Source organism: Erpetoichthys calabaricus, chromosome 5, assembly GCF_900747795.2.
Source record: "Erpetoichthys calabaricus chromosome 5, fErpCal1.3, whole genome shotgun sequence".
NCBI classification, from domain to species: Eukaryota; Metazoa; Chordata; class Cladistia; order Polypteriformes; family Polypteridae; genus Erpetoichthys; species Erpetoichthys calabaricus.
The window spans coordinates 10,585,714-10,611,379 of NC_041398.2; the positions used below are offsets into that span (position 1 = coordinate 10,585,714).

General features: G+C 39.9%; 2 protein-coding genes and 1 long non-coding RNA gene across 3 annotated transcripts in view; 1 reads left to right on the plus strand and 2 right to left on the minus strand.

The window, feature by feature from the left end:
* The window catches only part of LOC114643414 (uncharacterized), a 1,023,859-nt gene that overhangs the window by 824,654 nt on the left and 173,539 nt on the right, over nt 1-25,666 (minus strand). The gene's annotated exons all lie outside the window — the stretch shown is intronic.
* On the minus strand, nt 12,480-12,933 carry LOC127527854 (tripartite motif-containing protein 29-like). Its single transcript, XM_051928002.1, has one exon. It carries the CDS (start codon nt 12,882-12,884, stop codon nt 12,501-12,503), a length of 384 nt encoding a protein of 127 aa, XP_051783962.1. The 5' UTR covers nt 12,885-12,933; the 3' UTR covers nt 12,480-12,500.
* Nucleotides 17,557-19,702, plus strand: LOC127527874 (uncharacterized). Its single transcript, XR_007935043.1, has 3 exons — nt 17,557-17,755; nt 18,953-19,098; nt 19,609-19,702. It is a non-coding gene; the product is annotated as an uncharacterized LOC127527874 (long non-coding RNA).

The window sequence follows — 25,666 nt, forward strand, 5'->3', positions numbered from 1 at the left end:
CCAGTTAAATGAGGCAGTTTGTTTGTTTGCGCTACTGCGATCTTTACTTTATTTTTTAGATTTTCTAATTTTCCTACTTTCATATTCTTTAACTTTCTCCACATGTGTATAGCGCAGTTATTTATTTATTTATTTTTTGAGCCTTTCTAATTTCACTGGTTTCATAGTCTCTAACCTGCTCTGCATCTGTTAACGTCAGCGATTGTAAACGTCTTTATGAAGTTCTACTTTCTTTTATTCATTGTCTTTTAATTCTGAGCCGGATTGGACGTGCTTTTTTTTCAATTCCACTTGTTCAGGGCTGATAATTACTTTCCTTATTTTCAGAATTTGCACCTCGATTATTCTTTTTTGCTCTTTTTTCTGTCCAATGCATTTGAGTCTCTTTTCTCCGCGCTGCTTTCTTCTTCGCTTAGATGTTGACATTTAATTTATAACGTACTGTACTGTCCTTATACGCTTTATATGCGCTGAGAGCCCTGGATCTGTGTGTGCTCAAATCCTTCACAAGACTGAATGTTTTGCTGCCTATTGTCCTATTTGATAGATTATAAGTAGGGTGTGTCACACAACAAGTGCCGCAATGGGCTTTAACAGGCCCTGCCTCTTGACAGCCCCCCAGCCTTGACCCTCTAAGAAGACCAGAAAAAAATTTTAAAAAAACTTGTAGGGAAAAAATGGAAGAAACCTTTAGAAAGGCAGTTCAAAGAGAGACCCCTTTCAAGGTAGTTTGGGAGAAAAGAAGGGGGTCAATACAATACAATACAATACAATACAATACAATACAATACAATACAATACAATACACAGAACAGAATAAATCCTCAATACAGTATAAAAATAAAAATTCTCGAAGTATGGAGTAGAATTTCACATTAGATGATATCACATAATAAGATTTGGATTTGTTTTAAGTCCTGGAGACCTCATTCATCAAGCTGCCTCCCCCATTTTTTCATTCCACATCTGAAATAGCGCTAATCCGATGAAAGGACCCCTCATTCCCACGTCCCCATTCATCAGGGATGCCTTTACCTTAGGCAGGCAATCTACAATTTAAAGAGATTTTTATTTTCTTGTGAATTGTCACATATGCATTATTTTCACTTTTACTTTTAAACCTTTTGTAAAAACAATACTTGTTTCTTTATTTCCTGCCCCGCGCGAGGTTACATCTCTTTCTTCCCAGACGTATAATGCTTCTCATGTTGTGAAGGGTGTTGCAGCTGAACGTACGCTAAGGATATGCCTTTGGATCATTTGCTGTCTTTTTTACTGCTTGGTAAGCTGCCTCTTCTGCCACACAAACACACACACACATATATATACATACACATATACATCTATACTAATAAAAGGCAAAGCCCTCACTGATTCACTCATCACTAATTCTCCAACTTCCCGTGTAGGTAGAAGGCTGAAATTTGGCAGGCTCATCCATTACAGCTTACTTACAAAAGTTAAGCAGATTTCATTTCGATATTCTACACGTAACGGTCATAACGGTCGACAACATCCACCATGTTAAACTTTCTTATTTATGGCCCCATCTTTACGAAATTTGTTAGGTGGCTTCCCTGCGCTAACCAAAACCGATGTACGTACTTTTTTCGGTGATATGACACCACTGTCGGACACCATATTGAACTTTCCAACGGTCTTTGTTACTTAATGGGCCCATCTTCAAGAAATTTGGTACACGGGTTCCCAACGCTAACTGAATCCTACTTACGTACATATATACGTCCATAGCCTGCAGCTCGGTCCACACTCTGAATCCTCCAGGCACTCCTGAGCATAATCTAATTTTGAAGGTTGGGGCACCAATAATGTTACTGAGAAACTTACAGCCACTGAAACTTTGTAATGGCACGAGACTTCAGGTCACCTGCCTGCAAAAGAACTAATTGAGGCAACTGTTTTTACTGGCGGTGGATCAGGGGAGAGAGTTTTTATTCCTCGCATCCCCGTTATACCCTCTAATCTCCCATTTTAATTCAATTTCCAATTTCCAGTAAGCCTCTGCTTCGCAATGACAATTAATAAGTCTCAGGGACAGACCCTACAAAAGGTTGGCATTGATTTGAGGCAAGATTGCTTTTCACATGGCCAACTACAAGTTGCATGCTCAAGAGTAAGCTCAGCGCACAGCTTGGTCATATTACAACCGGAGTGGCGAACTGACAACTTGGTATACAAAGAGATCCTTAACAAATAATTATTGGTACATTTTCCCTCACTTTATTATTTAAAATTTTAAAGCAGTACTTCGCCGCTGCGAAGCACAGGTATTTTGCTAGTTACATATACAGGAAAGTATTTCTTTCAAAGAGAGAACTGTCCCTTGACAAGTCAGGTTGTGCTGGAGATGCTTCAGGGCTATGAACATTTGGGTCATGTTGTGTACATTTGGACAATTTTTATACATCACCAGAATTGCTCATGGAGCTACGGAGCAGGGGAATTGGAGCTTGTGGCACTGTGAGGGGGAACAGGAGACACAGGCCTTCACAGTTGAAGCCAGACAGGCTGAAGAGGAAAATAGGCGACAATACGGTTTTCATGCGGGCAGAAAACTTGTTAGCAGTGGCATGGCACGATGGCAAATGGGTGACTTGTCTCTCTACAGTACACACTAACAATATACAGTGGAACCTCGAGATACGATCACCTCTGCATACGAGAAATTCAAAATACGAGGAAAGTATGAGCGAAAAATTCAGATCTAAATGCGAGCATTGGCTCGCGTAACGAGCCACGAGCCAGGCTGTGGGTATAGTTCGCGGCTTAGCGAGGGGGCGTGGTAGCAGTTGCGAGTCGCGATCTGCGGTGTCTGCGTTTCTCACTTAAGTGCACAGGTGGGAAACTGCCCACATCCATGATTGTTCCTGTGGCTGATGGGCTGCAGCTGCCATGTCCTCCCCCGCATATATAGAGAAGCGCGAGCCGGTTAAGGGGGAGAAGAAGTAAAAGAAAAGAGAGGAGAGGAGAGGAGAGGAGAGGAGAGGAGAGGAGAGGAGAGGAGAGGAGAGGAGAGGAGAGGAGAACGGAGGTTGCGGCAGGCAGGCAGGCAGGCAGGCAGGCAGGCGTAGAAAGTCGGTGCGGGAGAGCAAGCGAGTGTAGGCTCGCGTGTAGCTGAACAGTGAGCTGAACAGGCGAGCCAAACAGCTGAAGCAGGACGGTGTAGAGAAGGTCAGCTGCATTAAGAGTGTCTCGCCTGTTGCAGAGCCCGCAGGTGAGACGCTAACAGAGAAGGAGCACCGGGGATTGTCATCTGTTTTTTAAAGACTGCATCCTTTTGACGTTTTAACCTCGTGTTAAAGGATTGTTATTCTTGTGTATTTTAAACCTCCACTTCACAACTGTTTTAAGGATTATTTATTTAAAGATTTATTGAATGCTCTACTGCACTTTGGACACCTGTTTTGATTCTTTTAATAATCAGTTATATTATTTACCAGTGTTATTTATTAATGGTAGACTACAGTATATATAATTTATCAGTGTTATTTGTTAGGAAAATTGATTTTTATGTTAATATATTTGGGGTGCGGAACGGATTAACTGGATTTCCATTATTTTCAATGGGGAAGTTTGTTCTAGATACGAGAAATTCGCTATACAAGCTCAGTGCTACAACGAATTAAACTCGTATCTAGAGGTTCCACTGTATTTGAGAAAATGCAGCAACAGACAACTGAAAAGTAGACACCAAAGCAACAGATATTGTAAGCAGTGCAATGTGACAATGACTGAAATTGGCTGCTTTGCGCGAGATCAGACTTTGCAGGACTTTGCTGTGTAAAATGTATGTGAGATGTATGTGAAATCATAGAGTTTGCGTGCTCATACAACATGCAAGACAGTAACATTTGTCAAAAGTAAATATTTTTTGTTGATTTCAATTGCTTTGTGTTCTTTTTTTTAAAAAAAGTTACTTTTTGGAAAAATATTCAGCCCTGGGAGAAAAGAAACAAAAAAAAAATTAGCCCTAAAAGAGATAAAAAGATGACCATAAGATTGGCCCTTTTCTTGTTCTTTTTAGCATTAGATTGGCCCTTTTCTTGTTCTTTTTAGCATAAGATTGGCTCTTTTCTTTCCCTTAATTTGATTTGCCCAAAATGTCAGCATCAATAACCAATACTTCCTTCTCTGAATCCGTTCTTCACAGTGTCAAATTACAAAGAAAGTCCACTGCTTGTAAAAACGCTTTCAATAGTTTATGAGCCCATACAAATCGCCGAGTCAATGCCTGCTTCCAATAAGCTCCTGATGTCATAATACATTTCAAATAAAAAAGCTGACATCATGAGTGCCTGCTTCTGAGTACCGAAGAGTTGTCGAAGTGTAAGAGCCCACGTGACCTGCCCTTCATGGGGGTGGAATTTTTGCTCACACTTCCGCCTCTTCAGTGGACGTTTTTATTTGGCCTCTACCTTCCATCATGAAAAGGCAACACAGAGGTGCCACAACCTCTGATTGTGCAATAAGCTTTGCCATGAATACTACAGACTAAAATATTACTACAAATTTCAAACAGAAAAAATATACTGGGACATACTGAAACAATTTTACAAAAAAATATAGATTATAGATCTCAATAAATTGATTGCTTAACTTAGTTACCGAGACACTTACAGTGAATCCAGAAAGTATTCCCAGCACATCACTTTTTCCACATTTTCTTATGTTACAGCCTTATTCCAAAATGGATTAAATTCATTTTTTTCCTCAGAATTCTACACACAACACCCCATAATGACAACGTGAAAAAAGTTTACTTGAGGTTTTTGCAAATTTATTAAAAATAAAAATACTGAGTAATCCCATGTCCATAAGTATTCACAGCCTTTGCTCAATACTTTGTCGATGCACCTTTGGCAGCAATTCCAGCCTCAAGTCTTTTTGAATATGATGCCACAAGCTTGGCACACCTATCCTTGGCCAGTTTCGCCCATTCCTCTTTGCAGCACCTCTCAAGCTCCATCAGGTTGGATGGGAAGCGTCGGTGCACAGCCATTTTAAGATCTCTCCAGAGATGTTCAATCAGATTCAAGTCTGGGCTCTGGCTGGGCCACTCAAGGACATTCACAGAGTTGTCCTGAAGCCACTCCTTTGATATCCTGGCTGTGTGCTTAGGGTTGTTGTCCTGCTGAAAGATGAACCGTCGCCCCAGTCTGAGGTCACGAGCGCTCTGGAGCAGGTTTTCATCCAGGATGTCTCTGTACATTGCTGCAGTCATCTTTCCCTTTATCCTGACTAGTCTCCCAGTCCCTGCTGCTGAAAAACATCCCCACAGCATGATGCTGCCACCACCATGCTTCACTGTAGGGATGGTATTGGCCTGGTGATGAGCGGTGCCTGGTTTCCTCCAAACGTAACGCCTGGCATTCACACCAAAGAGTTCAATCTTTGTCTCATCAGACCAGAGAATTTTCTTTCTCATGGTCTGAGAGTCCTTCAGGTGCCTTTTGTCAAACTGCAGACGGGCTGCCATGTGCCTTTTACTAAGGAGTGGCTTCCATCTGGCCACTCTACCATACAGGCCTGATTGGTGGATTGCTGCAGAGATGGTTGTCCTTCTGGAAGGTTCTCCTCTCTCCACAGAGGACCTCTGGAGCTGAACCATTTAGTTGACTTTTTATATATATATGTGTATATATATGTATATCCATCCATCCATTTTCCAACCCGCTGAATCCGAACACAGGGTCACGGGGGTCTGCTGGAGCCAATCCAAGCCAACACAGGGCACAAGGTAGGGAACCAATCCCGGGCAGGGTGCCAACCCACCGCAATATATGTATATGTATATATATATGTATATATATATATGGAAGAGAAGGTCTGTGATACGGTTTGCATATTTGCAGCTGGAGATCCACGAAGGGAGAAAAAAGAATCACGTATCATAATATATGTATATATATATGTATGTATATATATATATATACATACATATATATATACATATATACATATATATACATACAGTGGAACCTCGGTTCACGACCATAATTCGTTCCAAAACTCTGGTCGTAAACTGAGTTGGTCGTGAACCGAAGCAATTTCTCCCATAGGATTGTATGTAAATACAATTAATCCATTCCAGACAGTACGAACTGTATGTAAATATATATATATTTTAGTTTTTAAGCACAAATATAGTTAATTATACCATAGAATGCACAGCGTAATAGTAAACTAAATGTAAAAACATTGAATAACACTGAGAAAACCTTGAACAACAGAGAAAACTAACACTGCAATAGTTTGCGCTATAGTGCTAGGAACCGCTCGCTAAAAATACTTTTTTTAATAAGCTTTAAGCACAGGGGAAAAAATGAACATTTGAAAAATCCGTAATTTAATAAACCACCAAGAAAAGTAACATTGCAACAATGTACGCTACGAACCGATCGCTGTAAACAGAACTGAAAACAAAAACAAGCCTTCTCTACCTTATGCGTCCCTCGCTCGCTTTCTCTCCCGCTCTCTCTCGCGCCTATGTGTGTGTGCGTGGGTCTCTCTTTTGCGAGCCTGGAGCGCCTGTGTCTGTGTCTCTCTAGCACACTCCAGTATGAGGGGCCGAACAGGCCAAAAATCATATATTTTTGTACGTAAAGTATTGGTTTACGCGTGAACATTATTGGCTTATGGATGATTACTATCAGTTTGCGTGCATACTTAATTGGTTTGCGTGCGAACAATACTGGTTTCATTCATATGAAATATATTGGTTCGTGTCCGTATATTATCGGTTTGTGCGTGAACTATATCCGTTTGTATATACATAGCACTGGTTTGCATATGAACTATATTGAATTGAACTTTATTACTGGTTCACGTGCGTTTGCTATCGGTTTGTGATGGAATTGCATTGGTTTGCATGCGTATGCAATCGGTTTGCGTATCAACTATATTGGTTTGTGTTCTTATACTACTGGTTTGCTTATGTATAGCACTGGTTTTTCATATGCACTATACTGGTTTCACGTGGGTAATATATCGATTTCGCATATGAACGCTATTGGTTTTGTGTATGCACTACATTGAGTCCTTGTCAGTCTTCTACCGGTTTTATGTGTGCGTACTATGCTGGCTTTGTGAAAGTAACATACTGGATTTATTTGTGCACTATATCGGTTTTGCGTATGAAACATACTGGTTTGTGAACGCACACGATTGCAATGTTGTGTGTGAACTATATCGGTTCTGCGTGTGAACTATATCGGTTCTGCGTGTGAACTACATCGGTTGTTCACGTGATCGTCAGTGGAAATGGGCGGGGCAAGAAACAGGAACTCAGGGGCCGGCAGTGTCATGGAGCGTGTAGAGAAGCTGACCGGAGACAGATCTGGGTTTACTTTAAACAGTGCAGTATTTTTTTCCACACAATAGGTTTGGGAAAGGACTTGGTGGTAATTATTACTATTTAATAGAATCTGCCATTGAGTGTGTAATGAACACAAAGCTGAAGTTAAGTACGTATTTGGTTGTCTTTTTATTCACTTCCAGCTACATGCTCGCTTCCAACCCGCGAATGTACTTTTTCACACAGCTTTTGCAAACTAGTTACTTATTCTAAAGGCAAAATATTCTACATTTATGACTGACGCCTTTATCCAGTATAACATTTAGTTACTACTGGTTACATTTCTTATGCCCAGCGATCCCGCACCGTGCCGCCTAGACAGGTGAAGTGTCATGCTCATGGTCTCACAGTGTCACTATCAGGACTTGAACCGACAAATGTAGGGTTTAGAGGACAAAGCCCTAACCACAACGCCCCACTGCTTGCACATCAGCAACGTGCATATTATTTGACATGATATGATCGTGTCCATTCTTTGAAAAGTTAAATGTTCCATATTTAGGACCAGTATATGTGAGTTACATCATATTGGGCAACCTTACCTTTCACAGTTTTGTGACAAGGCATATGCGTTTTTTAAGATGCAGCCGATTTTTGCCCTGCCAGTACCTGCGTATTTCCACTCCAATATCTGATAAATAGGATTTACTGTGCTATCATGGGCACTGTAAAGTGTTAAATCACGTTCAGCCACATTAATTTTCACAGTTTTGTGACAAGACAGATTCCTTTGTTAAATTAAAGTTGTGTTTAACATTTTTGACCTGTGCAGAACCAAAATGTGGAATATTTATTTTTTCAAATAATTGATCAGTTTGTAATGATTCTGATTAATGTACACGCTGTAGAATATTTTGCCATGCTGTTAAAATTGAATAAGAAGCTGGTGTGCAAAAGCTGTATGAATAAGTAGCTGACTGCAAGCATATACTGGATGTAGCTAGGATTGAATAAAAAGCCAGCAGAATCTGCACCTCACGTCAGCCCCGTGAATATTTCAGAATTACGGGAAAATACTGTTAAAAATAATAACCACCAAGCCCTTTCAGAAACAAACAGTGACATGCAAAAGTATTCAATCACTTTAAAAGTCATCCTAATTTTCTGTATGACAAAAGATTTTTCCACGTTTATTCATTCATTCTTTTTAATGTGAACTCTTGTGCCGTAACAATACATTTCCAAAGTCTAAATAAACCATTTTCTGTAGATATTTAACTGAAGAAGAAAAACTCCAAAGTTGGTGTTTGCATTAAGTATTCAAGCCCAGCACATTCATAGTTGGTCAACCCTAACCCTAACCCTTTTGCTGCCATAACAGCCTTCGTTCTTTTGTAAGTAGGCCCCAGTTCTTCACACTGCTCAGGAGTGATTCTGCCCCTTTCTTCTTGGCAGGATTTCTAGAGACCCTCTATGTCGGTGAGATGGCACCTCTGAACAGCAGTTTTCAAACAGTGCCACAGATTCTCAACAGGGTTAAGCTTAGGGCTTTGACTTGGCCACTCCAAAACATTCACCTTTCTGTTTTTGAGCTATCCCAGTGTCACATTGTCCTAATGCTTAAGGTCATTATCATGTTGAAAGATGAATCTTCTCCTGAGCTTTCATAGCAGACTGGAACAAGTTCTCTTGCAAAATTGTGCAGTATATGTGTCCATCCATTGTCCCTTCAACTCTGACAAGATTCTCAGACCCAGCACATGAAAAACATCCCCATAGCATGAGACTGCCACCACCATATTCCACTGTAGGAATGTTGTTTCTTGAGGCCTGGGCAATGTTAGTGTTACACTTCACATACCTCTTACGTCTGTCCAAAAACTTCTATTTTGGTCTCATATGACCATAAAACCTTCTCCCACATTTTAACTGGGTCTTTCTCATGCTTTGTGGCAAACGCCATACATTGTTTTATGTGGACCTTCTTAAGGAATGGCTTCTTTCATGCTACCCTCCCATAGAAGCCTGTTTTATGGAGAACTCTTGAAATTGTGGACCCTAGCACCTTTACTCCAGCTAAAGATCATCGCAGACGTCTGAGAGTGAGAGTTGGATTTCTAGTCGCCTCTCCCACCAGTTGATGTCTCACTCTGATGTTGAGTTTTGAGGGACAGCCTGTTCTAGTCAGAGTCTGTGTACTTTGATGAACCTTCCACTTTCTGGTGATGAATGCAACAGTGCGCAATGGGACATTCAAACTCTTTTGATATTTTTATAGTCATTCCCAGTCTTGTGCATTTCAATAACTTTGTTTCTCACATCAGTAGAATGCTCCTTTGTTTTCATTTTCGCAGTGACTGTCCACCAAAGATTACGGCCCTTATAAAGGGGGCTGTTTATATCCAGAGAGACAGAAAGGACTCACAAGTAGCACCTCATCATGTTTAATTATGACTGTTAAACGACTGTCACCTTTGTAATTAATTTGTCATTGGTGTAATGATGGAGCTTCCAAAGCACAGAGGTTTAAATACCTATGCAAACATTAACTTTGGAGTTTTTCTTCTTCAGTTAAACGTCTACAGAAAATGGTTTATTTTGTCTTTGGAAATGTTTTGTCACAGCATAAGAAAAATACTGAATGAATAAATGTGTATAAATCTTTTGTCTTGCAGAAAATTATGACTTTCAAGGGGATTGAATACTTTTGTATGCCACTTAATGTTTGTGAAAGGGCTTGGTGATGATTAACGTTTAACATCTGAAATGATCACGGGACTTAAGTTAGGTACACATTCAGGTGGCTTTTTATTCACTCCTAGCTACACATATGCTTGTAGTCAGCTACTTATTCACAAACCAGCTTCTTCTTCAATGTTAAGTGCATGGTAAAATATTATACAGCGTGTACATTAATCTGCAAACTGATACATTATTTGAAAGAATAAATATCCCAGATTTAGCTCTTGAACGGGTTGAAAATGTTACACTCAACTTTAACAAACGAATCTGTCCTGGACAAGATTATATCATGTCAAATAATATACACATTGCAGATGTGTAAGCATTGGGGCATTGTGGTTAGGGCTTTGCCCTCTAAATCCTACATTTCTCGGTTAAAGTCCTGATAGTGACACTGTGTGACCATGAGCATGTCACTTCACCTGTCTAGGCGGCACGGTGCGGGATCGCTGGGCATAAGAAATGTAACCAGTAGTAACTAAATGTTATACTGGATAAAGGCGTCAGTCGTAAATGTAGAATATTTTGCCTTTAGAATAAGTAACTAGCTTGCAAAAGCTGTGTGAAAAAGTACAGTCGCGGGTTGCAAGCGAGCATGTAGCTGGAAGCGAATAAAAAGACGACCAAATACGTACTTAACTTCAGCTTTGTGTTCATTACACACTCAATGGCAGATTCTATTAAATAGTAATAATTACCACCAAGTCCTTTCCCAAACCTATTGTGTGGAAAAAAATACTGCACTGTTTAAAGTAAACCCAGATCTGTCTCCTGTCAGCTTCTCTACACGTTCCATGACACTACCGGCCCCTGAGTTCCTGTTTCTTGTCCCGCCCATTTTCAATGAAAGTCACGTGAACAACCAATACAGTTCGTACGCAGAACCGATATAGTTCATACACAGAGTTGCAATAGTGTTCATTCGCAAACCAGTATGTTTCATACGAGAAACCGACATGGAACACACATACAACCAATAGAGTTCAAGCGCAAAACCGATATGTTACCCACATGAAACCAGTATAAGACGTGCATGAAACCAATATAGTGCATACACAAATCCATCGTTAGACCGGCACAGAACGCAAGCCAATATAGTTCATACGCAAACCGATAACATACAACCGAAAACCAATGCAGTTCACTCACAAACCAATAACAAACGTACTGGAACCACTGATATACACACGCGAATCAATATAGTTCATATGCAAACCAGTGCTATGCATATACAAACGGATATAGTTCACGCACAAACCGATAATATACGGACACGAACCAATATAGTTCATATGAATGAAACCAGTATTATACGCACGCAAACCAATTAAGTATGCACGCAAACCGATAGTAAATATTCATAAACCAATAGTGTTGATACGTAAACCAATAGATTACACACAGAAATATATGATTTATGGCCTGTTTGGCCCCTCATACTCTCACTGGTGTGCGACAGATGATGTCGCTAAAGGTCGATTTTACGAATGAAGCTCTTCCAGCATTCCGTACAGCAGTGCGGCTTCTCTCCGGAATGAGTCTTCTGGTGAGTCTGGAGGTATGACTTAAACACAAACGCTTTTCCACAATCGGTGCAGCAGTACGGCTTCACGCCGGTGTGAATCTTCTGATTAGTCTGGAGATACACTTTACACTCAAATGACTTTCCACAATCATTGCAGTGGTATGGCTTCAAAAAAGAAACACACACAGAGAGAAGTTAAAATAACAAAATTTGGTACTCTAAGCAGGCCAAAATACAGCAAAACTAATGGGGATCTGACATCGGGGAGAATGCAGAAGTCCTGATTAGTCAAACATTCTTAAAAAATGCACGTAGCCTTTTAAACTCATCTTATTGAGGTTTTTTTTTCCGTTTCCACTTTTCCCCAAACACCCAAAAGGAGATGGCGAGTTAATGTAACTTCAAGTTGGGGATCTCGGTTTCAAATCCCAGCCAATAAGCCAGCATTATGAAGAGATCTGCACAATTCATGACGGAGATTCACAAAACGGAAAAAGTCTACATTAACACTTTCAGTTTCTCTGTTGTGATCTGAATGTGGAGATGGACTTACTGTCATAAATAACTTGCTATAAAAAACATTAAATAATAAGTAATACAATTTATTAGTAACATAACAATAATAGAAGATTGATAGACAGACAGAGAGATAATTTAGTGTAGTTGGCAGGATTAGATAGATAGATAGATAGATAGATAGATAGATAGATAGATAGATAGATAGATAGATAGATAGATAGATAGATAGATAGATAGATAGATAGATAGATAGATAGATAGATAGATAGATAGATAGATAGATAGATAGATAACATCATGCAAGTGGATTTGCTTTTCCTCAGATCATCACTTGAAGCTGCAAAATAAGCTGACAGAAATTCCTTAATCCAAAGTTGTTCATAAAGATTTCATTAAACATTAAACTCCACTCATCTGATTTTCTTCCCTCTCTGTCTCCAGCTCGACCATTTTATGCCCATTATGTTCAGTCACCACACACATCATGCAGATACAGGAATCATCAGTTTTACAGAATATCTCCAGACTTTTCTGATGTTTCTCACAGAGTTTCTCCTTCAGATTTCTATCAGGATCAACCAGCTTGTGGTGCTTCAGGGCGTCTCCTTCATAGTGAGGCTGCAGGTGAGTCTGACAGTAGGAGGCCGGGCAGGTCAGACAGAACTTCACCGCTCTGAACTTCTCACCAGTACAGAAGTCACACTCCACGTCTCCAGGGCCAGCATAATTCTGAGATGGAGAAGTAGGAGGAGGAGGAGGAGGAGGACTGATTGTCGTCTTCATTAATTTCTTGATGACTTCATTCAGCAGATTATTTCTTCACAGAGCGGGCCTCATGGTGAAGTTCTCTCTGCATTGAGGACAGCTGCTCTCTTGGCTCTGATCCCAGTACAACAACAACATTTATTTCTGTCGCACATTTTAATACAAACAATGGAGCTCAAAGTGCTTCAAATGATGAAGAAAGAGAAAAAAGACGAAGTAAATATGAATTAAAATAAGGGAACACTAATTAACATAGAATAAAAGTAAGGTCTGATGGCCGGGAAGGACAGAAAAAAAAAAAAAAAAACTCCAGACGGCTGGAGAAAAAATGAAACTTGCAGGGGGTCCGAGGCCATGAGACCACCCAGCCCCCTCTAGAAATTCTACCTAACATCAATGACCTCAATCAGTCCTCATGGTATTCAGGGTTCTCATGGAAGGACTTGATGATGACGGTCATGTGGACTTCTGGCCTTTAATACATCAATGTAAGGACATCACAGTGCTTTGATCAGGTGGTGGTGGTGCAGGTCGCCACCACAGAAAACCGGAAAAAGAACAGAACAGAGAGTAGGGGTTAGTTCAGATTGTGAAGCCACCATGAATAATAATGATAATTAATTGAATATGCAGAGGATATAACTAAGATGAAGCTATGAGAAGGCCATGTTACAGTAATGTGTATTCAGCAGTGTTTTAAAGAGCTCCACTGTAGCAGCCTGGTGAATTTCTATCGGTCAGCTATTCCAGATCTTAGGTGCTTAAGAGCAGAAGGCCACCTCATCACTTCTTTTAGGTTTAGCTCTTGGAATTCTAAGCAGACACTCATTTGAAGATCTAAGGTTACGATTTGGAGTGTAAGGTGTCAGACATTCTGAAATATAAGATGGAGCAGATTATTTAAGGCTTTATAAGCCATAAGCAGGATTTTAAAGTCAATTCTAAATGACACAGGTAACTAGTGTAGTGACATCAGAACTGGGGTGATGTTCTTGGATTTTCTTTTCCTAGTTATGATTCCAGCAGCTCCATTCTGCACTCGTTGTAATTGATTGATGTCTTTTTTGGGTGGTCCTGATAGGAGAGCGTCACAGTAATCTAATCGACTGAAAACAAAAGTGTGAACTCATTTCTCAGCATTTTTCTATGATATAAGAGGTCTAACTTTATTATATTTCTTAAGTGAAAAAATGCTGTCCTAGTAATCTTATTAATATAAGATTTAAAATACAGGTCAGAGTCAACAGTTACCCCTAAATTCTTTACCTCCGTCTTGACTTTTAAACCTAATGCATCAAATTTATTTCTAATAACCTCATTATATCCATTTTTGCCAATCGCTAAAATTTGTTTTCTTCTTATTTAGTTTGAGAAAATTACTTCTCATCCATTCAGAAACACAAGTGAGACATTGTGTCAGTGAATCAAGAGAGTCGGGGTCGTCAGGCGCTATTGATAAGTACAGTTGTGTGTCATCAGCATAGCTGTGGTAGCTCACGTTGTGACCTGAGATAATCTGACATAACGGAAGCATGTAAATCGAAAAGAGCAGCGGACCCAGGATTGAGCCTTGTGGACCACCATATAGAATATCAGGTGTCATTGAAGTATAATTACCACAACTAACAAAGAATTTTCTCCCTGCCAGTTAGGATTCAAACCAATTTAAGACCCTGACAGAGACGCCCACCCTTTGACTAAGGTGATTTCTAAGAATATTGTGATTGATGGTATCAAATGTGACACTCAGATCTCAGAGGATGAGAACAGATAGACGGCCTCTGTCTGCATTTACCTACAAGTCATTTACTACTTTAACGAGTGCAGTTTCTGTGCTGTGATTTGTTCTGAAACCAAACTGAAACTTATCAAGAATAGCAGGTTTATTGAGGGGGTCTTTGAGCTGCATAATGACAGCCTTCTCTAGGATTTCACTTAACAAAGGCAGGTTAGAAATAAGTCTAAAATTGTCAAAAACAGAGGCGTCGAGATTATTTTTCTTGAGCAGGGGTTTAACTACAGCAGTCTTAAGACAGTCTGGGAAGACCCCCGTATCTAATAGTGAGTTTATTATGTCAAGAATACTCTCAATTAGCACAACCGATACTTCTTTGAAAAAATTGGCTGGTATTGGGTCAAGGACACAGGTGGAGGGTCTCAATTGAGAAATTATTTTATATAAAGCAGGTGAATCTATCCTGGTGAAAGAATTTAATTTGTTTATAATGGAGTACTGGGGCTTAAGATGATCAGTGTTGGGGAGATGTGCTATATTATTTCTAATAGCATTAATTTTTGATTGAAAAATACAGCAATAGCCTCACAGGTTCTACTGGAAGTACTTAGGAGGCATTCTGTTGAGTGACTTGAGTTTAACAGACGATCAATTGTAGAGAATAAGACTCTGAGATTACTAGCATTGTTATTTATAATTCTAGAGAAATAGCAGCGCCTCTCAAGATGGACTGTGTTGTTGTATTCTGTTATTTTAACCTTCAGTATCTCATAGTGGATAGTCTGTGAGGCATTTCAGGCAGAAACTGTGACCACAATGCAGTGACACGGGGTCAGTCAGGGTGTCCAGACACACCGAGCAGGTGAACTCGTCCTGTGACACAAACAGCTGGGCTTCAGCCATCGTCAGTCTGAGGAGAGGCAGGCAGAGAGAATCAGTCAGAGGAACATGGAAGTGACTTGTGAAGAAACCAAAGTGAAAGTTTGTCTGTTCTCAGTGAGGATGATGATGATGATGATGATTCCCTACTGCTAGTCCCTCTGTAATAGCCCACATCAGACTCATTCCACTTAAGTACATAAGTGTGACCCCTCCGGCCTGTCACTTCTCAGTGACACACACAGGGACTCGCTGTCACCAACACTAACAAATGTACAGATGTCTTTGAGACACATGAAGGCTCATACAACATTTGGATATACAGTAATCCCTCGCTACTTCGCGGTTCACTTTTCGCGGATTCACGACTTTGTGGGTTTTTAAATATAGTAGTAGTATTTCCTAGTCTAAGAACAACAAAACAAGTTCGGTGACTAAGTGCGTTGTAACACGGGCTGTGATTGTTACATGGGAGGGAGACGACAAATCACAGCTTCCCGCTTTCTAATCGGGCCTGTGATTGGTGCTTTGACTGATGCCTAGATCGCACAGTATCTCTGTGGTGTTATGGGTCCACAGCTCTTCCAGCAAAGGCCGTTTTGTTTTAAATAAATAATCGCCGCGCTCGCGGCTTAGCGAGGGGGCGTGGTAGCTGTAGCGAGCCGCAGGGCGATCTGCGGTGTGGGCGTTTCTCACCTAAGTGCACATGTGAGAGACTGCCCACATCCATGATTGTTCCTGTGGCTAATGGGCTGCAGCTGCCATGTCCTCCCCGCATATATAGAGAAGCGCGAGCCGGTTAAGGGGAGAGGAGAAGTAAAAGAAGTAAAGAAAAGGAAAGAAAAGAAAAGAAAAGAAAAGAAAAGACAAGAAAAGACGAAATGGAGGTTGCAGGAAGCAGTGGAGAGAGAGAGAGAGAGAGAGAGAGAGAGAGAGAGAGAGAGAAAAAAGAGAGAGAGAGAGAGAGAGAGAGGGCAGAGAGAGAGAGCAGAGAGAGAGAGAGAGAGCGAGCGAGCGAGTGAGTGCAGGCTCGTGTGCAGCTGTACAGGTAGCTTGGGTGTATGGCTGACACCCGAGGAGTAGCAGCAGTGGTCGCTCTCGCAGAATATTCTGAAGGGCAAGAGTGACCGGAAGGTGGATGACTGGTGAGGCGAGCCAAACAGCTGTAGCAGGACAGTGTAGAGAAGGTCAGCTGCATTAAGTGTCTCGCCTGTTGCAGAGACCGCATGGGAGAGAAGCAGGTGAGACGCTGACTCTAACAGAGATGAAGCACCGGGGATTGTCGTCTGTTTTTAAAGACTGCTTCCTGATGACGTTTTAACCTCGTGTTAAAGGATTGTTATTCTTGTGTATTTTAAACCTCCACTTCACAACTGTTTTAAGGATTATTTATTTAAAGATTTATTGAATGCTCTACTGCACTTTAGACACCTGTTTTGATTCTTTTAATAAAAGCGGTTTACTTTACACTGTGCTGTGTGTGAAAAAGAAACAGCGGCAGCAACTGCTGATCACAATGTTTTTGCAGCCTCGCAAAAAAGCGCCAGTTCCTACTACTATGGATACACCTTCGGAAACCGTCAAGGAGGGGCCCCAGGAAATGGCACCGCCGTCTGAAGAGACGTAAATTACAGTCATCGGCTGCAAAGTAAAAGTCATCATCACCTTCATCATCATCATTTTTACTGCGCAGCATATTCATCACCATCATCACGTCATATATAGCTACGTGTACTTCGCTATACAGTAAGTGTAAACTTATCTACCGATTTCAAATTGCTTAGCAGTTGTCCCTGTTATTAATAGAGTAAAGGGTGGGTTGTGAACAATACAGGGAGGGTTTAAAACGTCCAAATACATGTTAAATAATTAAATAAATATGGTGTCCCTACTTTGCGGAAATTCAGTTATTGCGATTGGCCTTGGAACCTATCTCCCGCGATAAGTGAGGGATTACTGTACACTGTAAAAAATGTAACTAAGTGATAGTCGACCCAGGGTAAAAATGTTTGTTGTTCCAGCATTTCTGTGTTAAATGTATAGCTTGACAATCGTTTCTTCTTTGTGTGGCGCAGATGTGAGTTCTATTTTTCTTTTGGGTTCAAATGTAAAAATCATCATTGTGAGAATTAATAATCTGTTGTTTGTGCGAGTTTTTCTTTTGCGAAATGCGCATGTCCTGCGAGAATATTCTTGATTTATGAGATTTGGACACGTGCATGAATCCACGACTCCACAATCTGTAATTACTAACGTTTGAGAGCCCCGACTTAAGGTAAGTACATACATTTACAAGAGTAGGACTTTCCTTTGTTGAAAACCATAAAAAATCGGGGTACGAAGTATTAACAGTTACCACGCGAGTAACCTTACTAACTTCGACGACCATCGATTATAACCAACTGCCGAACGTAAAAAAGTTTATGTGTTTAATGTTCGCTTGTGTTATTTGCAACTTGTAATGACGGCGGGTCCGTTAATTACGGAAGATTTTAGTGACTATAACAGAATCTGAAAAATGAATAATTATAAAATGAAAGGTCAGTTGTGCTTACTGTGGTGGCTATAAGTTTTTATCAAAAGCCACGCAATTGCGATATTTCCCTCTTTCCTTTTTTCACTATAACAACTTTTGTTTTTATACCTCAAAACCCGACATCCGGACACTTTTTTCACAAAGTTATAGGTCTGAATTCCTGTAGTAGCTGCGGTGACCGACTCGAGCTTTTGAGGCACCATACTAAAGTTTAGAGTAGAGACTGAACGCAGATGATTACACTTTATTCAAGTGGATTGGGCAATACGAGAGTACGACAACGGTCAGATAATTTTGTTTTTTAAACGGTAAATTAATAAAATGACATCAATATTCTATTCTGTACCGTTTTTAATTCGTAAAATTGCATACAGTCGAAAAAAAGTAAAAGATGGCGTGCACGCTTCTGTGGTGACGGCGCTTTTTTTTCAACTGAATGTTCTAGTAAATTATTACGGGCGCTGGGGTGCATAGGCATAACAGCTTGTAAAGGCAGACGCACGATTACTAGTTGGAGTACTCCTTTCTTTATTGTGTACATTCAATTTATGCTGTTTCTTTTATAGAGGAAAATTGGGGTGTGCGTCATAGAGAGAGAAAGCGAGTGGTAAAGGGGGAAGGGCCTAAAATTAACACACTGAGCAGACCTCAACAACAATTCTTAGCTCCTTCAAGGAAAAAAAAATATACCCTCACAAACATATGTTAATAAATATAAGTCGCACCACACAACTGCTCAGGTGTAAACGTGATGTGTAGTTTACTGTGTTCATTTTCAGATACTGTACCACCTTAGACATTTGTGATAGAATTATTAAGATATGATTTCATATATTAACTGAACCTACTTTAATTCTATTTAATGCAGTGTTATGGTATACAAACTCTTTTGAAGGCCATCCAAATCAGCTCTTATTTCTTTATTGTGATTTTTAGGGTCTTCGTGCATTGCAAGCTCTGTACATTTTGTACTACAGCTCAGGACACACTTCTCAGACATTATAGATTGAAGCACTGGCGTGGACCATATTCATCATTTCCTTGCATTCACAGTGACTGCATTTGTTCATTCCGGACTGCAGGTGCGTTAAGGACACATCTCAACAGAATACATCCCAATGCTACCCTTTCAAAAGTTAGCAAGGATTTGGCTTGTTTGAGCTGTGAACTTTGTAAATTTCAAGATATCTGTGATGGGAAGACCTTTTACAGCCATATAAGAAAACATCTAAAAACTATGAATATGTGAAATGTCCTTTTGTAAACTGACTTTCAGACCAATGTATATACCACATTTAATGTACATAAAATTAGGAAGCATAAGGGTCAGTCTTTTCATGATTTCAGGCTATCCATTTTAAGTAGTAATCATGCAGGCCAAGAAGACAGTCCTGATAGTAGCTCTGCTGCAGACAATAGTGGACCTCTTATTGATGGTGAGGATGATCATGTAGGTAGTGGATGTGTTGCTTGCACTGAGGATTTAGGAGATGCAATTGAGCACAAACTCTTTTTTTGTATGCAAACTGTTCTTCACATGTCAAAAAGTGCTACCCAGCAAATACTTGAAGGGTTAAATGATATTGTTTCAGGACCTCACTTTTTCCCTGAGAATAAAGGAGATTGTCATGGATGAACCGCTGGTCTCTGTAGTCCAACAGAGATGGCCAGGCCTTCTCATAGAGCAACAGGTGAGTTTTATCTAATCTTATAAATCAATTGTCGAGTAGCGATGCTAGTATCTTGAAAATAAGCACATTATTAATTCCTGAATTTTGTTACAGGTATATGCAGAATTTTATCGCATTACCCAGGTGCAATTGAAAGAAACATCGCTGACATCCTTGGACAAGTATTCGACAGCTCTGATCAAAATGTATAGAGCAAAAGGAGGCAAGAATTCACATGAATTGAAATCACTTTTAGAATTACTAGATGAACAGGTACGTAATAAGGATCAGGAAAGAATTGTTTTATATTCATAAGCATGAACTTAAAGTAGTATGTGCAGGGCAGTGTTGTAATTAAGGCTGTTAAACTGTTTGCTTATGAAGGTGCATGTGGCAAACCCATATACTTATCAAATGTATGCAAAATGATTTTATAGAACAAGCTAAATTATACTGTATATGTTTATATCTGAGTCATTGGCACTGTACATATTCCCTCCAATGTCATGGACTACAAATTCATACTGTATTAATTTACAGTTTTATTTGATGGTGAGATTTACACAAACAATATTTTACCAGAAATAAAAGTAAATTCCTGAGCTATTCTGTTTATTAAATTGACAATTTAAATTATCCAGGTTAATAGCATTTTTTTTTTTGTTTGTGTCTGGATCTGTGCATACATTTTAAATTTGCAGAAGTGCAAAATCCTTTCATTATTTGGATCATTTAACAAAGATGGATTTTTGTATATGTACAGTAATGAGAAAGAATATGTCAAATATATTTAGTTTTGTTTAAAGTTTTCTTAAATTGTCATTCGGTTCAAATATTATTTCTTTGTATATTCTACCTCTGACTATCATTCTTGTTACTGTACTTTTCAGACTATGGATGTTACCACACACAAGAGGGCAACAGTTCTACAAGGACTACCTCTGTACTTAAGAGAATACAAGAAGTTATCAACAACATGTCATTTAAGTTCTGTTGGAAATGTCAAACTAAATGATTAACAAACTAGAAAGTTAAGTTGGTAGACAACCTTTCACTTGGCTTTGGCAAAGAGTCAACTATGGTTTATTTTTTCACACTTTAACTATATTATTGTTCTATATTTTTAGGATACAGACTCCCTTCAAATATATACAAATGAAATGAAGATAGGAATATTAGAGGTTGTGAGGCACCATGAGACCCATCCTGGAGCTGCGGCAATGAATGTGGCTGTGGTAATAGAAGGTTGAGTAGTAATTGAAGAGCTTGTCGACTTCACAACTGCATTTGTCATACTTGTTGGTCTTCTGTATGCTCGAAACATTCAGTACCCAAAAGAACTTAAATATACTTTTGAAACAGTGCAGAAGGTGTTTCTAAATATTGGAGACTTATACTCACATAGAGTATTGTCACTCAAAAATATGCTGTATAAATGTTAGGCAAATGTGTCTCAGATCTGCAGAATAGGATGTGCTTGTCTTTTGATTTTAGATTAACATTGCGATAGCTACTTTTCTTTGTGTGAAATTCTTTCTCAGTTGCACTTTAGTGTTAATGTTATGACCGAATCCCTTTACCCTGTGCAGGTTCTGTTCAAAAATTTTGGAATTATTGATGTAACACTTTTCAAATTAAGATTCCACAACATCAGAGATGGCATGGCTTGTGGTTATTAGTAATGATAACAATGTTAAGACACAATTTGAACGTACTGAATATAAATACATTTGTATAAGTGATTTTCATATTTCACATTGTAATAATGTAATGCCATGTCTAAGAAAATAAAGCTGCATTATTTTCAAAAAAGCTGTTTTTTCTTTTTTGTTAAAATAGAATATGTTGCTCAATAAAGTCAGCGTTCTTAAGTAACTGATTACAATGTGCTTTTTGAGTTTGCAAAAAAATAAATATATTAATTTCTTGAATTACTACCTTGAAGTTTGCCTAAATTTACTTACATTTATTCAGCATAGGTTTTTTAGTTGCGACAATTAGAGATGACATTGACAAAGCCCTAAAATTTGTTAGATGGGCTTAATGCTGTTTTTACATATTAGTTATTTCTACTTGAGCTAATTTAATTTTCTTAGTTTGGCATAGTGTAGCTTGTATCCAGTGAACTCAAATTTTGTAATTGGCAGGATTTGTCAACGTAATGTTGAGCAAACTCAAAAAGCACATTGTAATCAGTTAATATTTTTTAATTGGGAGTAGCATTGATTTTTTACAGTGTATCAGTGTTTCTCAACCTTTATCCATTTTCATATTAGTTTTTGTGCCCCCCCCCCCCCAAGTTTTTATGCACATGTTCAGTTTTTGATTATATTGAGATCCACCCAACAACACTAAATTTTAATTTGAGAATGCACTATTTGCTCAAGTCTCGACCACACTGGAGCATCGCTAATATGTTTTCATCATCAAAAGATAGTCACACATGTGACACATTTCAAATTAAAACCCATGTGATAAAATATACGTAAAATTCAAACATTTCTTTGTTTTTCATTAAATTTCATGATTTTTTTAGTTATTTTAATAATTCCACATTTTAAATTATTCCATTCTATAATTATAATATTTCTAATTTGATTTATATTAACACTCCTAAGAATACTATCATGTCTTATTTCTAAAACAATAAGTGACATATTAGCGATTCCACAAGTGCTGTCTAACGGTAAGAGAGAGGACTGCACTTGAATTCTGATGTCTGCTGACGGCGGACAGGCCTCTCCACGTGACATACAGTATATATACAGTAACACAGCACGACACTGGCTCGTCTACTTGTCACTCTGTTGTCACTCTCAGCAGCTCCTCTGACATGTTTTCTGCAGTACGTCTCTCAGTAAACTCACAACAGCCCAGAAGGCAGGATGTCATCTTAAAGTTTCCAATAAAGTGACAAGTGACAGACACGTATGAGCAGGTCGCTCTGGAGGTCCGGCAGTCAGTTGTCAGGCAAACTGCTGAATCTTTTTTGACCCTGTCTCGTCATTGTTATATATCAGTATAAGTGTGCATGTCAGTTCAACTATTGATGTCTGATTGTGGGTTGACACCTAGTGATATGATTGGTGATGTCTTGCAAATTTTGTTAGTTGTTGTTCAATAAAGACAAGAAAGAAAAAGGCATGCGCTGTCTGCTGTTCGTTCTTATCAAAGGAAAAAAAGGCTACGATAGTGTACAGCATTACAAATACATGACAGTGGTGACGAGATCAAGAAGTTAATTTTAAGCACTGTGACACTGAATAACTGCAGTGAGAACCGCACCGAGTAAGCAGAAAAGCAAGGACTCGACGCGGTAGTGCAACGTGAGTGTGATAAGTTGCAAACATGTCGTACATCAGGAAGATAGATGTTTTTGAAAGTTCCACAGAAGATTGGAACATGTATGTTGAAAGGTTGCAACAGTATTTTGCTAAAAATGAGTGCCATGGGAGGGAAAGCTTATGGCCTCCTCCGTAGTTTAACTGCCCCAGACAAACCCGCTGAGAACAGTTTTAACGACTTAGTCCATGTAATGCGGGATCATTTGTCACCAAAGCCATTACTGATCGCGGAACGTTTCAGACTCCATAAGCGTTATCAGAACAAGGGAGAGACAATTGTGGCTTATGTGGCAGAACTGAAAAAGTTATCAGGATATTGTTAGTTTGGTGACGGGCTAAACGCTGCATTGCGTGATCGTTTGGTTTGTGGAATCCTTCAAGAGGGAATCCAGAAGAGGTTGTTAACTGAGGCAGATGTGACATTTAAAAGGGAAGTAGAAATTGCTATTTCAATGGAAACTGCAGCTAAAGATGCACTTGAAGTTCAAAGAGGAGTGAATACATGCAACGTGAATAAGATGGCGGCAGCCAAGATAAACAAAATACACAAAAGGCCCCGCTATCGCTGTGGACGCGAGTCTCATCTTCACTCACAGTGCCAATTTAAAAATGAAGAGTGCAGACAGTGCCACCAAACGGGCCATATTCAAAGAGTTTGTCATGGTGGAAAGCAAAGTGGAGTGTGGAACACAAAATGCATCACAGCGAAAAGAAAAATGTGCATAATGAGGCGGAAGTCTCTGACATTGATAGTGAAGATACATTTAGCCTTAGTGGAACAGACAAGCAGGCAATCTGGCTCACCCCCAAGACAGATGGCCAGGTGATAAAAATGGAATTGGACACACACAGGCTCAGCTGTTTCAGTTATGTCACTGAAAGATTACAAGGTGCTCTCCAAGAAGAAGAAGCTGAATTCCTCTTCTGTTCTTCTCAGAACATACACAGGTGAAAAGGTTATGTCTATTGGAGTGCTGCATGTGGCAGTAGAGTATAATGGAAGGAAAGAGGTACTTGATGTACACATAATACAAAATGGAGGTGCACCATTATGGGGCCGTGAGTGGTTAAGAAAGCTGGGAGTTGATTGGAGAGAGATTAAAAGCCTTTGTGCTCTGCCTGTTGTGCAGCAGACCACAGAAAAGAACCAGGAGCTGATCCTAAGAAATGCGGCCCCTGTATTTAAGAGTGGCATTGGGACTCTTCAGCACATTAGAGCTAATATTGTACTTAAGAGTGGTGCGACCCCACGGTTCCACAAGGCACGTCCAGTACCCTATGCCATCCGACCCCTGGTTGAAAAGGAATTGGATAGGTTGGAGGCAGACGGCATACTTTTTAAAGTAGACTGGAGTCCGTGGGCAACCCCAGTTGTCCCAATAGTAAAGAGAAATGGTACAGTCAGGCTCTGTGGGGACTTCAAGGTCTCCATTAATCCTGTGCTGCAGGCTGAACAGTATCCTGTGCCCAGAATTGAGGACTTTTTTGCCAGGTTGTCGGGTGGGCAACGTTTTTCAAAGTTAGATTTAGCAGATGCATACCTCCAGATGGAAGTAGAGGAAGACTCTAAAGTGTTCCTGACCATTAATACAATAAAGGGTCTTTATCGTTACAACAGGCTGGTGTTTGGGGTAGCCTCTGCCCCAGCTATTTGGGAAAGAGCAATGGATCAGATCCTTCAGTCAGTGCCAGGCATCCAGTGCTATCTAGATGACATTATTGTCACTGGAGCGACAGATGAAGAGCCTTTAGAAAATGTCAAAAAGGTCCTGAAAAGATGAGAAGAGTATGGACTAAGAGTCAGGCGAGGCAAATGCGAATTCCTGAAGCCCAGTGTCAGGTATTGTGGGCACACAATAGATGCCCAAAGTTTGCACAAATGTCAGGACAAGATTCAGGGTGTATTGATGGCACCACAACCACAAGATGTTTCACAGCTAAGATCCTTCCTGGGGTTTGTGAATTATTATAATAAGTTTCTTCCAAACCTGGCAATTGTGCTACATCCACTCAATGAGCTATTACAAGCTGGCAAGCAGTGGAAATGGTCCAAAGAATGTGAACAATCATTTCAAGAAACAAAGAAACTGGTGACATCTGACACAGTCCTCACCCACTTTAATTCGTCCCTTCCAGTCAAGCTGGCTTGTGATGCTTCTCCATATGGCATCGGAGCAGTGATGTCTCATGTTATGGAAGATGGCAGTGAGAGGCCTATAGCTTTTGCATCACGCTCATTGTCTACAGCTGAGAAGAATTATGCCCAAATAGATAGGGAGGCATTGAGTCTAGTGTGGGGTGTCAAACGCTTCAACCAGTATCTTTTTGGTAAGGAATTCATCCTTGTCACACACCACCAACCGCTAACCTCAATTTTCAGCCCGCAGAAAGGAGTTCCTGCCACAAGCTGCCCGAATGCAGCGCTGGGCTTTGTTTTTAGGTGGACATGGGTACAAGATTGAGTACAAACTTACAGTCTGCCATGCAAATGCAGACGGGTTGTCACAACTGCCACTGGAGGCTGAAAAAGATGAGTCTGGAGATGAGGAAACAATAGATATGATCTCCATCAGCCAGATTGAAAGTCTGCCCGTCACGGCAGCCATGGTAAAAACGGAAACAAAACATGACAAGAT

Excerpts from the sequence above, each read along its gene's own strand:
- LOC127527854 (XM_051928002.1), bottom strand. The coding sequence starts at position 12,884 with ATGAAGACGACAATCAGTCCTCCTCCTCCTCCTCCTCCTACTTCTCCA.